We start from the raw sequence: 18,790 nt of genomic DNA, 5'->3' as shown, positions 1-18,790 counted from the left end.
TTTGCCCTTCTTTACTGAGCTATACTGCTCAGCCAAGCCCCCTCTGGTCGGTGTGCAGTGGCCCTGCAGTCTCTACTCTCGTATAACGCCTTTCTTTACTGTGCGATACAGCTCAGCCATGCCCCCTCTGGTCGGTGTGCAGTGGCCCTTGAGTCTACTCTCGGATAACGCCTTTCTTTATTGTGCTATTCTGCTTAGCCATGCCCCACAGGTCTGTGTGCAGTGGCCCTTGAGTCTCTACTCTCCTGTAACGCCTTTATTTACTGTGCTATACTGCTTAGCCATGCCCCCTCTGGTCGGTGTGCAGTGGCCCTGCAGTCTGTACTCTCATATAATGCCTTTCTTTACTATGCTTTACAGCTCAGCCATGCCCCCTTTGGTTGGTGTGCAGTGGCCCTTCAGTCTCTCCTCTCGTATAACACCCTTCTTTACTGTCATATACAACTCAGCCATGCTCCCTCTGGTCAGTGTGCAGTGGCCCTTGAGTCTCTATTCTCATAAACTGTCTTTCTTTACTGTGCTATACTGCTCAGCCATGCCCCACTGGTCAGTGTGCAGTGGCCCTTGAGTCTCTATTCTCGTATAATGCCTTTCTTTACTGTGCTATACAGCTCAGCCATGCTCACTCTGGTTGGTGTGCAGCAGTCATGCAGTATGTACTCTCGTATGACGCCTTTCCTGTGTTCTACAGCTCTGCCATGCTCCATCTGGTCGGTGTGCAGTGGTCCTGCAGTCTGTACTCTCGTACACCTTTCTTTACTGTGCTATACAGCTCAGCCATGCTCCCTCTGGTCGGTGTGTAATGGTCCTGCAGTCTGTACTCTTGTATAACACCTTTCTTTACTGTGCTATACAGCTCAGCCATGCCCCTCTGGTCAATGTGCAGAGGCCCTGCAGTCGCTACTCCCGTATAACAGCTTTCCTGTGTTCTACAGCTCAGCCATGCTCCCTCTGGCCGGTGTGCAGTGGTCCTGCAGTCTCTACTCTGGTATAACACCTTTCCTGTGTTCTACAGCTCAGCCATGCTCCCACTGGCTGGTGTGCAGTGGCCCTGCAGTCTGTACTCTCGTATAACGCCTTTCTTTACTCTGCTATACAGCTCAGCCATGCTCCCTCTGGTCGGTGTGCAGCGGCCCTGCAGTCTGTACTCTCGTATAACGCCTTTCTTTACTGTGCTATACAGCTTAGCCATGCTCCCTCTGGTTGGTGTGCAGTGGTCCTGCAGTCTCTACTCTTGTATAAAGCCTTTCTTTACTGTGCTTTACGCTCGGCCATGCTCCCTCTGATCGGAGTGCAGGGGTCCTACAGTCTGTACTCACGTATAACGCCTTTCTTTCCTGTGTTCTGCAGCTCAGCCTTACTCCCTCTGGTCGGTGTGCAGTGGTCCTGCAGTCTCTACTCTCGTATAACGCCTTTCCTGTGTTTTACAGCTCAGCCATGCTCCCTCTCGCCTGTGTGCAGTGGTCCTGCAGTCTCTACTCTCGTATAACTCCTTTCTTTACTTTGCTATACAGCTTAGCTATGCTCCCTCTGGTTGGTGTGCAGTGGTACGGCAGTCTCTACTCTCGTATAACGCCTTTCCTGTGTTCTACAGCTCAGCTATGCTCCCTCTCGCCTGTGTGCAGTGGTCCTGCATCTCTACTCTCATATAAGGCCTTTCTTTACTGTGCTTTACAGCACAGCCATGCTCCCTCTGGTCGGTGTGCAGGGGTCCTACAGTCTGTACTCTTGTATAATGCCTTTCCTGTGCTATACAGCTCAGCCATGCTCCCTCTTGCCTGTGTGCAGTGGTCCTGCAGTCTCTACTCTCGTATAACGCCTTTCTTTTCTGTGTTCTACAGTTCAGCCATGCTCCCTCTGGTCGGTGTGCAGTGGCCCTGCAGTCTGTACTCTCGTGTAACGCCTTTCTTTAATGTGCTATACAGCTCAGCCATGCTCCCTCTGGTAGATGTGCAGCGGCCCTGCAGTCTGTACTCTTATATAACGCCTTTCTTTACTGTGCTTAGCCAAACTCCCTCTAGTTGGTGTGCAGTGGTCCTGCAGTCTGTACTCTCGTATACACCTTTCTTTACTGTGCTATACAGCTCAGCCATGCTCCCTCTGGTCGGTGTGTAATGGTCCTACAGTCTGTACTCTCGTATAACACCTTTCTTTACTGTGCTATACAGCTCAGCCATGCCCCTCTGGTCAATGTGCAGAGGCCCTGCAGTCGCTACTCTCGTATAACAGCTTTCCTGTGTTATACAGCTCAGCCATGCTCCCTCTGGTCGGTGTGCAGTGGTCCTGCAGTCTCTACTCTCGTATAACGCCTTTCCTGTGTTCTACAGCTCAGCCATGCTCCCTCTGGTCGGTGTGCAGCGGCCCTGCAATCTGTACTCTCATATAACGCCTTTCTTTACTGTGCTACACAGCTTAGCCATGCTCCCTCTGGTTGGTGTGCAGTGGTCCTGCAGTCTCTACTCTTGTATAAAGCCTTTCTTTACTGTGCTTTACGCTCGGCCATGCTCCCTCTGATCGGTGTGCAGGGGTCCTACAGTCTGTACTCACGTATAACGCCTTTCTTTCCTGTGTTCTGCAGCTCAGCCTTACGCCCTCTGGTCGGTGTGCAGTGGTCCTGCAGTCTCTACTCTCGTATAACGCCTTTCCTGTGTTTTACAGCTCAGCCATGCTCCCTCTCGCCTGTGTGCAGTGGTCCTGCAGTCTCTACTCTCGTATAACGCCTTTCTTTACTTTGCTATACAGCTTAGCCATGCTCCCTCTGGTTGGTGTGCAGTGGTCCTGCAGTCTCTACTCTCGTATAACGCCTTTCCTCTGTTCTACAGCTCAGCCATGCTCCCTCTCGCCTGTGTGCAGTGGTCCTGCATCTCTACTCTTGTATAAGGCCTTTCTTTACTGTGCTTTACAGCACAGCCATGCTCCCTCTGGTCAGTGTGCAGGGGTCCTACAGTCTGTACTCTCGTAGAACGCCTTTACTGTGCTATACAGATCAGCCACGCTCCCTCTGGTCAGTGAGCAGTGGTCCTGCAGTCTGTACTCTCATATAACGACTTTCTTTCCTGTGTTCTGCAACTCAGCTTTACTCCCTCTCGCCTGTGTGCAGTGGTCCTGCAGTCTCTACTCTCATATAACGCCTTTCTTTTCTGTGTTCTACAGTTCAGCCATGCTCTCTCTGGTCGGTGTGCAGTGGCCCTGCAGTCTGTACTCTCGTATAACGCCTTTCTTTACTGTGCTTTACAGCTCAGCCATGCCCCCTTTGGTCAGTGTGCAGTGGCCCTTCAGTCTCTAATCTCGTATAACGCCCTTCTTTACTGTGATATACAACTCAGCCATGCTCCCTCTGGTCAGTGTGCAGTGGCCCTGCAGTCTCTACTCTCGTATAACGCCTTTCTTTACTGTGCTATGCAGCTCAGCCATGCCCCCTCTGGTCAGTGTGCAGTGGCCCTTGAGTCTCTACTCTCGTATAACGTCTTTCTTTACTGTGATATACTGCTCAGCCATGCCCCTCTGGTCAGTGTGCAGTGGCCCTTGAGTCTATATTCTCAAAAACCGTCTTTCTTTACTGTGCTATACTGCCCAGCCATGCCCCACTGGTCAGTGTGCAGTGGCCCTTGAGTATCTATTCTCGTATAATGCCTTTCTTTACTGTGCTATACAGCTCAGCCATGCTCACTCTGGTTGGTGTGCAGCAGCCATGCAGTATGTACTCGCGTATAACGCCTTTCCTGTGTTCTACAGCTCTGCCATGCTCCCTCTGGTCGGTGTGCAGTGGTCCTGCAGTCTGTACTCTCGTATAGCGCCTTTCTTTACTGTGCTATACAGCTCAGCCTTGCTCCCTCAGGTCGGTGTGCAATGGTCCTGCAGTCTGTAATCTCGTATAACGCCTTTCTTTACTGTGCTATACAGCTCAGCCATGCCCCTCTGGTCGGTTTGCAGTGGTCCTGCAGTCTCTACTCTAGTATAACACCTTTCCTGTGTTCTACAGCTCATCCATGCTCCCTCTGGTCGGTGTGCAGTGATCCTGTAGTCTCTACTCTCGTATAACGCCTTTCCTGTGTTCTACAGCTCTGCCATGCTCCCTCTGGTCGGTGTGCAGTGGTCCTGCAGTCTGTACTCTCGTATAACGCCTTTCTTTACTGTGCTATACAGCTCAGCCTTGCTCCCTCAGGTCGGTGTGTAATGGTCCTGCAGTCTGTACTCTCGTATAACGCTTTTCTTTACTCTGCTATACAGCTCAGCCATGCTCCCTCTGGTTGGTGTGCAGTGGTCCTGCAGTCTCTACTCTCATATAACGCCTTTCTTTACTCTGCTATACAGGTGAGCTATGCTCCCTCTGGTCGGTGTGCAGCGGCCCTGCAGTCTGTACTCTCGTATAATGCCTTTCTTTACTGTGCTATACAGCTTAGCCATGCTCCCTCTGGTTGGTGTGCAGTGGTCCTGCAGTCTCTACTCTTGTATAATGCCTTTCCTGTGTTCTACAGCTCAGTCATGCTCCCTCTCGTCTGTGTGCAATGGTCCTGCAGTCTCTACTATTGTATAAAGCCTTTCTTTACTGTGCTTTACAGCTCGGCCATGCTCCCTCTTATCGGTGTGCAGGGGTCCTACAGTCTGTACTCGCGTATAATGCCTTTCTTTCCTGTGTTCTGCAGCTCAGCCTTACTCCCTCTGGTCAGTGTGCAGTGGTCCTACAGTCTCTACTCTCGTATAACGCCTTTCCTATATTCTACAGCTCAGCCATGCTCCCTCTGGTCGGCCTGCAGTGGTCCTGCAGTCTCCACTCTCACATAAAGCCTTTCCTGTGTTCTATAGCTCAGCCATGCTCCCTCTGGTCGGTGTGCAGTTGCCTTGCAGTCTGTACTCTCGTATAATGCATTTCTTTACTTTGCTATACAGCTTAGCCATGCTCCCTCTGGTTGGTGTGCAGTGGTACGGCAGTCTCTACTCTCGTATAACGCCTTTCCTGTGATCTACAGCTCAGCTATGCTCCCTCTCGCCTGTGTGCAGTGGTCCTGCATCTCTACTCTAATATAACGCCTTTCTTTACTGTGCTTTACAGCACAGCCATGCTCCCTCTAGTCGGTGTGCAGGGGTCCTACAGTCTGTACTCTTGTATAATGCCTTTCCTGTGCTATACAGCTCAGCCATGCTCCCTCTTGCCTGTGTGCAGTGGTCCTGCAGTCTCTACTCTCGTATAACGCCTTTCTTTTCTGTGTTCTACAGTTCAGCCATGCTCCCTCTGGTCGGTGTGCAGTGGCCCTGCAGTCTGTACTCTCGTGTAACGCCTTTCTTTAATGTGCTATACAGCTCAGCCATGCTCCCTCTGGTAGATGTGCAGCGGCCCTGCAGTCTGTACTCTCATATAACGCCTTTCTTTACTGTGCTTAGCCAAACTCCCTCTGGTTGGTGTGCAGTGGTCCTGCAGTCTCTACTCTTGTATAATGCCTTTCCTGTGTTCTACAGCTCAGCAATGCTCCCTCTCGCCTGTATGCAGTTGTCCTGCAGTCTCTACTCTTGTATAACGCCTTTCTTTACTGTGCTTTACAGCTCAGCCATGCTTCCTCTGGTTGGTGTGCAGGGGTCCTACAGTCTGTACTCTCGTAGAACGCCTTTCTTTCCTGTGTTCTGCAGCTCAACCTTACTCCCTCTCGCCTGTGTGCAGTGCTCCTGCAGTCTCTACTCTCCTATAACTCCTTTCTTTACTGTGTTCTACAGCTCAGCCGTGCCCCCTCTGGTCGGTGTGCAGTAGTCCTGCAGTCTCTACTCTCGTATAATGTCTTTCCTGCATTCTACAGCTCAGCCATGCTCCCTCTGGTCGGTGTGCAGTGGTCCTGCAGTCTCTACTCTCATATAAAGCCTTTCCTGTGTTCTATAGCTCAGCCATGCTCCCTCTGGTCGGTGTGCAGTGGCCCTGCAGTCTGTACTCCTGTATAACGCCTTTGTTTACTGAGCTATACAGCTCAGCCATTCTCCCTCTGGTCGGTGTGCAGCGGACCTGCAGTCTGTACTCTCGTATAACGCCTGTCTTTACTGTGCTATACAGCTTATCTGTGCTCCCTCTGGTTGGTGTGCAGTGGTCCTGCAGTCTCTACTCTCGTATAACGCCTTTCCTGTGTTCTACAGCTCAGCCATGCTCCCTCTCACCTGTGTGCAGTGGTCTTGCAGTCTCTACTCTCGTATAACGCCTTTCTTTACTGTGCTTTTCAGCTTAGTCATGCTCCCTCTGGTTGGTGTGCAATGGTCCTGCTGTCTCTACTCTCGTATATCGCCTTACCTAAGTTCTACAGCTCAGCCATGCTCCTTCTCGCCTGTGTGCAGTGGTCCTGCAGTCTCTACTCTCGTATAATGCCTTTCTCTACTGTGCTTTACACCTCAGCCATGCTCCCTCTGGTCGGTGTGCAGCGGCCCTGCAGTCTGAACTCTCGTATCAAACATCTGGGGGCATTTCAGAGGGACTTACTTGGTTCCTCACGGTCCCGCTGTTGTTTCCTTCCCGCTGCTGAGCCCGGCCACCAGCGCAGCGTGGACGGACTTGGGGGACTACATCTCCCGTGAGCCCTTGTGCCGGAAGCTGACACCGCCTGCATTCTACCGCGCCCGGAGGCGCTTAAAAGATAAGAGAGCCCCGGTGGAGCGGGGCTCTGTAGCAGCTGTAGCAAACTCTCGTATAACGCCTGTCTTTACTGTGCTATACAGCTTAGCCATGCTCCCTCTGGTTGTTGTGCAGAGGTCCTGCAGTCTCTACTCTCGTATAACGCCTTTCCTGTGTTCTACAGCTCAGCCATGCTCCCTCTCGCCTGTGTACAGTGGTTCTGCATCTCTACTCTCGTATAAGGCCTTTCTTTACTGTGCTTTACAGCACAGCCATGCTCCCTCTGGTCGGTGTGCAGGGGTCCTACAGTCTGTACTCTCGTAGAACGCCTTTCCTGTGCTATACAGCTCAGCCATGCTCCCTCTGGTCGGTGAGCAGTGGTCCTGCATTCTGTACTCTCATATAACGACTTTCTTTCCTGTGCTATACAGCTCAGCCATGCTCCCGGTGGTCGGTGTGTAATGGTCCTGCAGTCTGTACTCTCGTATAACGCCTTTCTTATCTGTGTTCTACAGTTCAGCCATGGTCCCTCTGGTCGGTGTGCAGTGGCCCTGCAGTCTGAACTCTCGTATAACGCCTTTCTTTACTGTGCGATACAGCTCAGCGATGCCCCCTCTGGTCGGTGTGCAGTGACCCTTGAGTCTCTACTCTCGTATAACGCCTTTCTTTACTGTGCTTTTCAGCTTAGTCATGCTCCCTCTAGTTGGTGTGCAATGGTCCTGCTGTCTCTACTCTCATATAACGCCTTTCCTAAGTTCTACAGCTCAGCCATGCTCCTTCTCGCCTGTGTGCAGTGGTCCTGCAGTCTCTACTCTCGTATAATGCCTTTCTTTACTGTGCTTTACAGCGCAGCCATTCTCCCTCTGGTCGGTGTGCAGCGGCCCTGCAGTCTGAACTCTCGTATAACGCCTGTCTTTACTGTGCTATACAGCTTAGCCATGCCCCCTCTGGTCAGTGTGCAGTGGCCCTTGAGTCTCTAATCTTGTATAAGGTCTTTCTTTACTGTGATTTACTGCTCAGCCATGCCCCTCTGGTCAGTGTGCAGTGGCCCTTGAGTCTCTACTCTCGTATAATGCCTTTCTTTACTGTGCTATACAGCTCAGCCATGCTCACTCTGGTTGGTGTGCAGCGGCCATGCAGTATGTACTCTCTTATAACGCCTTTCCTGTGTTCTACAGCTCTGCCATGCTCCCTCTGGTCGGTGTGCAGTGGTCCTGCAGTCTGTACTCTCGTATACCGCCTTTCTTTACTGTGCTATACAGCTCAGCCATGCTCCCTCTGGTCGGTGTGTAATGGTCCTGCAGTCTGTACTCTCGTATAACGCCTTTCTTTACTGTGCTATACAGCTCAGCCATGCCCCTCTGGTCAATGTGCAACGCCTTTCTTTACTCTGCTATACAGCTCAGCCATGCTCCCTCTGGTCGGTGTGCAGAGGCCCTGCAGTCTGTACTCTCGTATAACGCCTTTCTTTACTGTGCTATACAGCTTATCCATGCTCCCTCTGGTTGGTGTGCAGTGGTCCTGCAGTGTCTACTCTTGTATAACTCCTTTCGTGTGTTCTACAGCTCAGTTATGCTCCCTCTCGCCTGTGTGCAGTGGTTCTGCATCTCTACTCTCGTATAAGGCCTTTCTTTACTGTGCTTTACAGCACAGCCATGCTCCCTCTATTCGGTGTGCAGGGGTCCTACAGTCTGTACTCTAGTAGAACGCCTTTCCTGTGCTCTACAGCTCAGCCATGCTCCCTCTCGCCTGTGTGCAGTGGTTCTGCATCTCTACTCTCGTATAAGGCCTTTCTTTACTGTGCTTTACAGCACAGCCATGCTCCCTCTATTCGGTGTGCAGGGGTCCTACAGTCTGTACTCTAGTAGAACGCCTTTCCTGTGCTCTACAGCTCAGCCATGCTCCCTCTGGTCGGTGAACAGTGGTCCTGCAGTCTGTACTCTCATATAACGACTTTCTTTCCTGTGTTCTGCAGCTCAGCTTTACTCCCTCTCGCCTGTGTGCAGTGGTCCTGCAGTCTCTACTCTCGTATAACGCCTTTCTTATCTGTGTTCTACAGTTCAGCCATGCTCCCTCTGGTCGGTGTGCAGTGGCCCTGCAGTCTCTACTCTCGTATAACGCCTTTCTTTATTGTGCTATACTGCTTATCCATGCCTCACTGGTCAGTGTGAAGAGGCCCTTGAGTCTCTACTCTCCTATAACGCCTTTATTTACTGTGCTATACTACTTAGCCATGCACCATCTGGTCGGTGTGCAGTGGCCCTGCAGTCTGTACTCTCGTATAACGCCTTTCTTTACTGTGCTTCACAGCTCAGCCATGCCCCCTTTGGTCGGTGTCCAATGGCCCTTCAGTATCTACTCTCGTATAATGCCCTTCTTTACTGTGATATACAACTCAGCCATGCTCCCTCTGGTCGGTGCGCAGTGGCCCTGCAGTCTCTACTCTCGTATAACGCCTTTCTTTACTATGCTATGCAGCTCAGCCATGCCCCCTCTGGTCAGTGTGCAGTGGCCCTTGAGTCTCTAATCTCGTATAAGGTCTTTCTTTACTGTGATTTACTGCTCAGCCATGGCCCTCTGGTCAGTGTGCAGTGGCCCTTGAGTCTCTATTCTCAAAAAACGTCTTTCTTTACTGTGTTATACTGCTCAGCCATGCCCCACTGGTCAGTGTACAGTGGCCCTTGAGTCTCTATTCTCGTATAACGCCTTTCTTTACTGTGCTATACTGCTCAGCCATGTCCCTCTGGTCAGTGTGCAGTGGCCCTTGAGTCTCTACTCTCGTATAATGCCTTTCTTTACTGTGCTATACAGCTCAGCCATGCTCACTCTGGTTGGTGTGCAGCGGCCATGCAGTATGTACTCTCGTATAACGCCTTTCCTGTGCTATAAAGCTCAGCCATGCTCTCTCTGGACGGTGTGTAATGGTCTTGCAGTCTGTACTCTCGTATAACGCCTTTCTTTACTGTGCTATACAGCTCAGCCATGCCCCTCTGGTCAATGCGCAGTGGCCCTGCAGTCACTACTCTCGTATAACGCCTTTCCTGTGTTCTACAGCTCAGCCATGCTCCCTCTGGTCGGTGTGCAGTGGTTCTGCAGTCTCTATTCTCGTATAACGCCTTTCCTGTGTTCTACAGCTCATCCATGCTCCCTCTGGTCGGTGTACAGTGGCCCTGCAGTCTCTACTCTCGTATAACGCCTTTCCTGTGTTCTACAGCTCAGTCATGCTCTCTCTGGTCGGTGTGCAGAGGCCCTGCAGTCTGTACTCTCCTATAACCCCTTTCTTTACTCTGCTATACAGCTCAGCCATGCTCCCTCTGGTCGGTGTGCAGAGGCCCTGCAGTCTGTACTCTCGTATAACGCCTTTCTTTCCTGTGTTCTGCAGCTCAGCCTTACTCCCTGTCGCCTGTGTGCAGTGGTCCTGCAGTCTCTACACTCGTATAACGCCTTTCTTTACTGTGTTCTACAGCACAGCCATGCTCCCTCTGGTCGGTGTGCAGTGGTCCTGCAGTCTCTACTATCACATAAAGCCTTTCCTGTGTTCTATAGCTCAGCTAATATCCCTCTGGTCGGTGTGAAGTAGCCCTGCAGTCTGTACTCTCGTATAACGCCTTTCTTTACTGTGCTATACAGCTTAGCCATGCTCCCTCTGGTCGGTGTGCAGTGGTCCTGCAGTCTCTACTCTTGTATAACGCCTTTCCTGTGTTCTACAGCTCAGCCATGCTCCCTCTTGCCTGTGTGCAGTGGTCCTGCAGTCTCTACTCTCATATAACGCCTTTCTTTACTTTGCTATACAGCTTAGCCAAACTCCCTCTGGTTGGTGTGCAGTGGTCCGGCAGTCTCTACTCTCGTATAACGCCTTTCCTGTGTTCTACAGCTCAGCCATGCTCCCTCTCGCCTGTGTGCAGTGGTCGTGCATCTCTACTCTTGTATAAGGCCTTTCTTTACTGTGCTTTACAGCACAGCCACGCTCCCTCTGGTCGGTGTGCAGGGGTCTACAGTCTGTGCTCTCGTATAACGCCTTTCCTGTGTTCTACTGCTCAGCCATGCACTCTCTGGTCGGTGTGCAGTGGTCCTGCAGTCTCTACTCTCGTATAACACCTTTCCTGTGTTCTACAGCTCAGCCATGCTCCCTCTGGTCGGTGTGCAGTGGTCCTGCAGTCTCTACTCTTGATTAACACCTTTACTGTGTTCTACAGCTCATCCATGCTCCCTCTGGTCGGTGTGCAGTGGTCCTGCGGTCTCTACTCTCGTATAACGCCTTTAATGTGTTCTTCAGCTCAGCTATACTCCCTCTGGTTGGTGTGCAGTGGTCCTGCAGTCTCTACTCTCGTATAACACCTTTCCTGTGTTCTACAGCTCATCCATGCTCCCTTTGGTCGGTGTGCAGTGGTCCTGCGGTCTCTACTCTCGTATAACGCCTTTCCTCTGTTCTACGGCTCAGCCATACTCCCTCTGGTTGGTGTGCAGTGGTCCTGCAGTCTCTACTCTCGTATAACACCTTTCCTGTGTTCTACAGCTCATCCATGCTCCCTCTGGTCGGTGTGCAGTGGTCCTGCGGTCTCTACTCTCGTATAACGCCTTTAATGTGTTCTTCAGCTCAGCCTTACTCCCTCTGGTTGGTGTGCAGCGGTCCTGCAGTCTCTACTCTCGTATAACACCTTACCTGTGTTCTACAGCTCAGCCATGCTCCCTCTGGTCGGTGTGCAGTGGTCCTGCGGTCTCTACTCTCGTATAACGCCTTTCCTGTGTTCTACAGCTCAGCCATGCTCCCTCTAGTCTGTGTGCAGTGGCCCTGCAGTCTGTACTCTCGTATAACGCCTTTCTTTACTGTGCTATACAGCTTAGCCATGCTCCCCCTGGTCGGTGTGCAGCGGCCCTGCAGTCTGTACTCTCGTATAACGCCTTCCTTTACTGTGCTATACAGCTCACCCATGCTCCCTCTGGTCGGTGTGCAGGAGCCCTGCAGTCTGTACTCTCGTATAACGCCTTTCTTTACTGTGCTATACAGCTTAGCCATGCTCCCTCTGGTTGGTGTGCAGTGGTCCTGCAGTCTCTACTCTTGTATAATGCCTTTCCTGTGTTCTACAGCTCAGCCATGCTCCCTCTCGCCTGTGTGCAGTGGTCCTGCAGTCTCTACTCTCGTATAACGCCTTTCTTTACTGTGCTATACAGCTCAGCCATGCTCCCTCTGGTCGGTGTGCAGGAGCCCTGCAGTCTGTACTCTCGTATAACGCCTTTCTTTACTCTGCTATACAGCTTAGCCATGCTCCCTCTGGTTGGTGTGCAGTGGTCCTGCAGTCTCTACTCTTGTATAATGCCTTTCCTGTGTTCTACAGCTCAGCCATGCTCCCTCTCGCCGGTGTGCAGTGGTCCTGCAGTCTGTTCTCTCCTATAACGCCTTTCCTGTCTAATAATATAAAGCTCAGACCGCACGCCCCCTGGCCCTCGTCCAGTGCACCTGCCACCCGCTCTCGTACAAGGCTTCAGCCCCTCTCTTGTGCTATAAGGCTCGGCCCGCATCCTTCATACAGTGGCCCTGCAGCCCGCACTCCCTTTTACCCACCCCTCCCCGCCCCGCACAAAGTCCCCCAGCCTCCACCTGCCCCGCCTCCCGCTCTCGGGCCCTGGCAGGAGGACCCCGTGCCTGCGCGGCCTCTTGTTGTTAATAGTCGAACAATGGGCACATCTGCCCTTTCTTCGGACACAAATCCTCGTCTCGGGGAGCTGCTACCTAGCAGCAGGCGCGGGCTGCGGGAGCGTCCGGCCCCTGCGGACACCAGCAGCACTCGCCCCAGACCCCCCCTCCACCACAGCCTCTCCAGCTGGAGATGGAGCTGGCGCTTGGAAATGCCATTGTATGTCCCTTTGTCAGGCTCTGCAGCAGGTTCCCCAAGTCAGAAATCTCCTTCTGGGGTTTATTTCGGAGGCGTCCAAATGATCAGTGTTACAAAAACACATGACGACTCTTTAAGACGCTCATCCCGACCCCCTACAGACGAAGCCACGCGCAACATTAAATAATATTATGGTTTTTGCATTAGTCCAAAATGTATAAACGTGAACTGATAAACGAGTGCATGCCTTTCTTTTCCCAATGTCCATTCTCTTCGAGTCCAAATGGCTGGGTGTTTAGAGAGAATGTATTTCACTCCCTCCCCCCCCCCCCCCCGAACCCCACACACACCCACACACCCACACTCGCTACTGTAATGACGGATGGGCCCAGCCCAGGGCGCTGCTAATTTCCTACACATCTGTTTTTATTTTGCTGCTCGGCTAAATAGGGGCCGTGATTTTCCTCATTGACGTATTGACTCTAGGAAACCCGGAAGTAAATGTTAAAATTCAGCTTAAGGAGGCTCCCTCGCTGCACATGCTAAGTGAAAAAAGGGGAGGTGTCAGTGAGCTTAATTACTGGCTCTCTGCCGCTCTCACTCGGGGGTCTGTGCTGAAGCTGTGTGTGCAGGTCGCCTCGCAAGCTACACTGCTTAAGCGTGTAACAGCATCATCCAAACACCATCTGAGCCAGTATTTCACTCTCCAACAGAAAATGGACCACGAGTCAATCAACTTATTTATTCATTGCTGCACATTTGGGTGTTCTGAGGCGCGGTGAGGGGGTGGTGATGGGTTGCTTATATACTGTCATGTGTGGGTGTGTGCAGGTGTGCCCCTTTGTACGTGGTTGCCTAGGTACGTGGCTGTGTGTATCCCCACACCCATGCGAGCGAAAATGAAAGTATATGCACGCGCGCGTGTTTATGTACCGTATATGTGCACCTGTTCACCTGTCTGTGTGCGCCCCCACACTGTGTGTGTGTGTGCAGGCGTGTGTATGTGGGCACCTTTGTGTGGGTGTAAAACTCCTTACACTATAGCAGTGTGTCTGTGTTAGCAGCATAGGTCACATATAGTGCGGTGCATATGTTCTTGTGGATTCCCTTGCGATAATTGCGTGTCACGGACTTGCGATTCTGCACTCCACTGTATCCGCAGTCCTCTGCTTTTGTTGCTGCTGCTAATTTTAATGGTCTTAGTAATGCCCTGTGCCCACTGCCCCTGAGAGTGTCCCGAGCCACGGGAGCTGCTTCTGGAGGCCGCTCTGAGTCCACGCTCAGAGCTCTGCTCAGCCCCTCTGGCCGCAGTCCCTTAATATGCACGGTGCTGATGTCACAGGCAGCGGCGCTGAGGCCACTGCGCATGCGCCGGCTCTCTTCAGCGGTAGCAGCTGCAGAGCGGCAGCCAAAGCCATTGGAAGAGTGAGACATGGCTAGAGATGGCGAGGGACACTATCAGGCTGCAGGAGCGACCCTGAAGGAGCAGGGGGCTTGAGGCGCATGAGAACACCGAGGAACAGCAAGCGTACAGAGCACACAGGGAGCTGCCGCCGGACTGCACAGGTGGAGCGGGGGAGCTGCTGCCGGGGGGCGACTGGGAATCCCTGGAGTAACCGGACGCTGCTCCGAGGGTAGGGAGAGCTGGGCGGCCGCCTGACCGCTGCCCGGGGGAGCCCCTGAGCGCAGCCCAGGGCAGGAGGGGCGGGCTGGCACATCGCCTCATAGATGTGCGGTCCGGCGGCTGCCCGCCCGGACACCCGCGATGAACGGCCAGCTGAGCATGGAAACCCTGGGGGAGCTGCACGGGGTCGGCGGGCATGAGGACGTGATGACCGGGAGCCCCCACCACCGGCACCGCGGCAGCCACCTGTCCGGCCACCCCCGAGCCATGGGCATGTCCTCCATCCTGGACGGCAGCGAGTACCACCACCACCACCACCGTCCCCCCGAGCACCTGTCCGGGCCCCTGCACCCCACCATGACCATGGCGTGCGAGACACCCCCGGGCATGAGCATGAGCAGCACCTACACCACGCTCACCCCCCTGCAGCCGCTCCCTCCCATCTCCACCGTCTCCGACAAGTTTCCGCATCACCACCACCATCACCACCACCACCACCCGCACCACCCGCACCAGCGCCTCCCGGGGGGCAACGTCAGCGGCAGCTTCACCCTGATGAGAGACGAGCGGGCTCTTACGTCCATGAACAACCTGTACACCCCCTACCACAAGGATGTGACCGGCATGGGCCAGAGCCTCTCGCCCCTCTCGGGCTCCGGGCTGGGCAGCCTTCACAACTCCCAGCAGGGGCTGCCACACTATGCCCACCCCAGCGCCACCATGCCCTCGGAGAAGATGCTCACCCCCAACGGATTTGAAGCCCACCACCCGTCCATGCTGTCCAGGCACGGAGAGCAGCACCTCACCCCTCCCTCGGCCGGCATGGTGCCCCTCAACGGGCTCCCCCACCACCCGCATGCCCACCTCAATGCCCAGAACCACGGACAGCTCCTGGGCTCCCCCCGGGAGCAAAACCCCTCCCTGGGAGGCTCACAGACCAGCAATGGAAGCAATTCAGGGCAAATGGAAGAGATTAATACCAAAGACGTGGCGCAGAGGATCACCACAGAGCTGAAGCGCTACAGCATCCCCCAGGCCATCTTCGCCCAGAGGGTGCTGTGCCGCTCCCAGGGGACTCTCTCCGACCTGCTCAGGAACCCCAAGCCCTGGAGCAAGCTCAAGTCCGGCCGGGAGACCTTCCGCAGGATGTGGAAGTGGCTGCAGGAGCCCGAGTTCCAGAGGATGTCGGCGCTCCGGCTCGCAGGTGAGCGCCAGGGTGCTTCGAGGAATGTGCCTGCCCGCGCGCGCCCCACGCGCGGATCAATGAATCCATGCGCGCCGCGCGCCCACTCCAGCCCATAGTCACTGGCAATCGATGCTGCCGGCTCTTTGTTTATCAATTACTCTCAATGGTCGTGTTTACAATGCAGGCAGCTTCCAGCTCAGCCGACCGGCCAACACACCACCCCGTGGAAGGTGCCTGTCTCTCACACGGCCCCGAGCTGAGGAAACAATAGCTCTGACAGCGAGACGGTGTAAACCCACAACAACTCACACGCACGCAAACACAGGCGCGCAGGCACACACACACAGACCAGGGAAAAGAGCAAGCAGGCCTATCTATGGTCGAGTCCGGATTGCGCGCCAGTTGTGCATTTAGAATGCCGCTCACACAAAGGACACGTATTTGTGGTAACCTGAAGCAAGCATGTAGCGATAGCTCAGTTTTCTTGCACGCCTATCCTGCCAGCGCCTCTTACCAGCTGCGTGTGGCTTGTACGATCATGTTTAACTAATTGCGTTCATGCATAGGGCCGAAGGACCGTGGCACAAGTGGGCAGTGAGCCATTTTCGGTACAGCTTTTGTTTTATTTTTACCAATTGTGTATATGGACATGTTTTTTTTAATGTATTGTGTTTTGCTAGAGAATACGAACGAAGCCACTGGTACAGTGAAATGCATGTATGTTGATATATGGCGGTTTCTTTAAAGCCTGCTCCCGTTGCCTGTTTACTGGTTATGGTGTTCACATACGTGATTATTAATTAAATATGTCTGAGGAATGTATAGGAGGTCAGAGAAAAAGTATTATAAGTGTATGTTGACAGGGTAAATTTTCTTTGCCACCGACGCCCCTGTGCCTGTGTTGTGTTGGTTGCACATACGCTGTGAATTGTACGTGTATGGCGCGTGTGTAAGACCGTTCGCTCTGCTGCGCTCGGACGCCCCTCTTCAATGCCGCAGCCCCGTGGAGAGGCTTCAGATAATCTCACAATCCGTCAGAGCCCTCTCTTGCCGCGGGGCTCTGGGTCAAGTAGTCCTGTCTGTGCGCCGGTGACAGCGCGGCTGCAGTGCTGTGCAAATGCACTCTTTACCTAGATCGGGATAGCTGCGTTGTGTGGGGGCGGCTGTGTGTGCCTGTGACAGCCGTGTTGTACAGTGGGCGCTGTTTACCTACATCGGGCTAGCTGCGTGGTGTGGGTGGGTGGTGAGGGCGGCTGTGTGTGCCTATGACAGCCGTGCTGTACATGTGCCCTGTTTACCTAAGTCTTGCTGGTTGCGTGGTGTGGGTGGGTGGTGACGGCGGCTGTGTGTGCCTGTGACAGTCGTGTTGTACAGTGGGCGCTGTTTACCTGTCTTGCTGGCTGCTTGGTGTGGATGGGGGTAGGGGTGGCTATGTGTGCCTCTGAAAGCCGTCCTATTCATTTGCCCTGTTTACCTAAGTCTTGTTGGGTGGGGTGGGGTGGGGGCGGCAGTGTGTGCCCGTGACAGTGCGGCCGTTGTGCTACACCATGCGCATTGTTTACCTAGGGCCTGCTGGCTTCAGGGAGCTACTAGAGTGATGTAGACGCTGTAGGGTGAGTGGCGAGATCGGGCCGCCCAGGGTTCCACTCACAAACGCTCTTCTCTCTCCAGGAATCTAACCTGGAAGTCGTGTAATCCACCGGCCACTTAAAACGTGGCCACCATTAGCGACCCAAACAGTTACAAAATTTCCCGTATTTGCAAAATGAGGCATATCTGAACTTGTAGAGACCTGCTGTACAAGGTGTGTGAGACGTGTGTGCGCCTGCTGCAGGCAGTGCTCGTGGTACAATGAGGGAAATAAACAATTAAAAAAGAGGCACACCTGAACATAAACAGGCCCACAATCTGCCAAAAGCGGCCAAACGGAGTGGTTAGCCCAGTCCGTCTGGCGCTGCCAGATTGCCCCATAGGCCTGTTCCCCCTGCCTGCTTGAGACAAAAGGCCGGCCAGGCACAGGCCTGTGAGCTGTGAGTAGCACGCAGACTCCCGACTGTCGACGTTTTACTCACAAGCCTATTTATATCCGCATATACCTAGGATTATGTATGTTTGTGTCACATATTGATCTATCGATTCACTTATCGATCTATCAGCCCTTCCTTCACTCTGACTGTATTTATACCCCTCGGCCCCCATGCCAATGACCACATCCGGTGGGTCGTACTCGTAGGAGTCTGCTGTGTGCATCTGCCTTTTTCTACTCAGTGGCTGTAACGTGCGTGCGTGCTTTGTGTGCGTGTTTGCTGTCCTGAAAACTGCTGCTGGAGCTCACACGCTTTGATTACAATTGCGCTTCCCTCGGCGAGGGCTTGTTAATTAACTGATAGGTCTCCATTAATTTGTCCCCCGGGGCCGCAGGCGGTCAATCGCGCCAGAGTCGGGTCACTCGTCCGTTTTATAGACAAAAAGTAAAGGCGAGAACCGCTGCGCCTTCTGCACACTGCACAGAAGAGGCCTCGTTTGTTCGTTCTCGAAGACGCTTTTAAATACTTCGTCATGGATACAATCTTTTGTCCCACTCCTACACCTGCTTTCATTTGTGCACACGTAAGTATAATTCCATCTATATCTGGAACAGGAACTGCATCGTGTGGTACTATCCGAATACGTAAACCAGACCCATAGAGATCTGCGCCATTGTAAATACACTTCTTAAATGAAGTCGGTTGAGGAGTTTCCATGTTCCCTTCTCCTACAGTGTGTCGTGTTCGGCCCATACACAAAGGCGCGGCCTGCAGAAGGCTTCCCAATTATAACCCGGGCCGGGCTACTGCTCAGGGCGCAGACCGAGGCAATTTGTCGATGCTATTTCCATATATTTTGCATGGATCGATAAAGGAAACCACCTCCGGGTTCAGGCTCTGCCGGGGAAGCGCGCGAGCCCAGGGCTGGCTGCAGAGGGGGGTTTAATGAGCTACCGGAGCAAGCCGCGGAGCGGGCATTAATGAGCGCCAAAAGCCGACTGTAACAGGGGGCACTATTGAGCGGCAACTGCCAGCTGCAGGGGACATTAATGAGCAGGCCGCAGAAGGGCATTAACGAGCTCCCAGTGCTAGTTGCTGAGATGGCATTAATGAACGTCCAGCCCTGTCTGCAGAGGGCATTAATACGTATCAAACGCCGACTGTAGAGGGGGCATTAATGAGCTGCCATACTGGCTGCAGAAGGCATTAACGAGCTCACGGTGCTGTTGCCGAGATGGCATTAATGAACGTCCAGCCCTGTCTGCAGAGGGCATTAATGAACGGCCATGCTGGTTGCAGAGGGTAAAGCGGGTACAAACGAAAGCCCGGTGGTGGCTGCTGTGGGAGCTTCATGAGCGTCCAGGCATTTTACAACAATAAACACTGGAAGCCAAAATGTATTTACGTATGCGACAACGGGCCTCGGCGTAGGACCCGGAATACGATGAAGGAAAACAAGCGACTCCTGACTTTACTTTATTTAATCATTAGATCGAAGACTTAGGAATTGCAAACGTTTTTAAACATGTGGGT

The 18,790-nt window shown here is 53.1% G+C and overlaps 1 protein-coding gene across 2 annotated transcripts in view; it reads left to right on the top strand.

The window, feature by feature from the left end:
• Positions 1–14,056: 14,056 nt before the first annotated feature.
• ONECUT1 (one cut homeobox 1) overlaps positions 14,057–18,790 on the top strand; it is a 71,141-nt gene continuing 66,407 nt past the window's right edge. For both annotated transcript variants that reach the window (XR_015308541.1, XM_086958314.1), the window contains exon 1: positions 14,057–15,248. Coding sequence is in view for 1 of the 2 variants with exons in the window: in XM_086958314.1 (XP_086814440.1) it covers positions 14,186–15,248 (1,063 nt within the window). In the remaining variant the exon portion in view is untranslated. The remainder of the gene's footprint in view (positions 15,249–18,790) is intronic.

The sequence above is a fragment of the Lissotriton vulgaris genome, chromosome 2_1, assembly GCF_964263255.1.
Source record: "Lissotriton vulgaris chromosome 2_1, aLisVul1.2, whole genome shotgun sequence".
Classification (NCBI taxonomy): Eukaryota; Metazoa; Chordata; class Amphibia; order Caudata; family Salamandridae; genus Lissotriton; species Lissotriton vulgaris.
The sequence above is the reverse complement of the archived record's forward strand: the minus strand, read 5'-3'. Positions and strand labels throughout refer to the sequence as shown.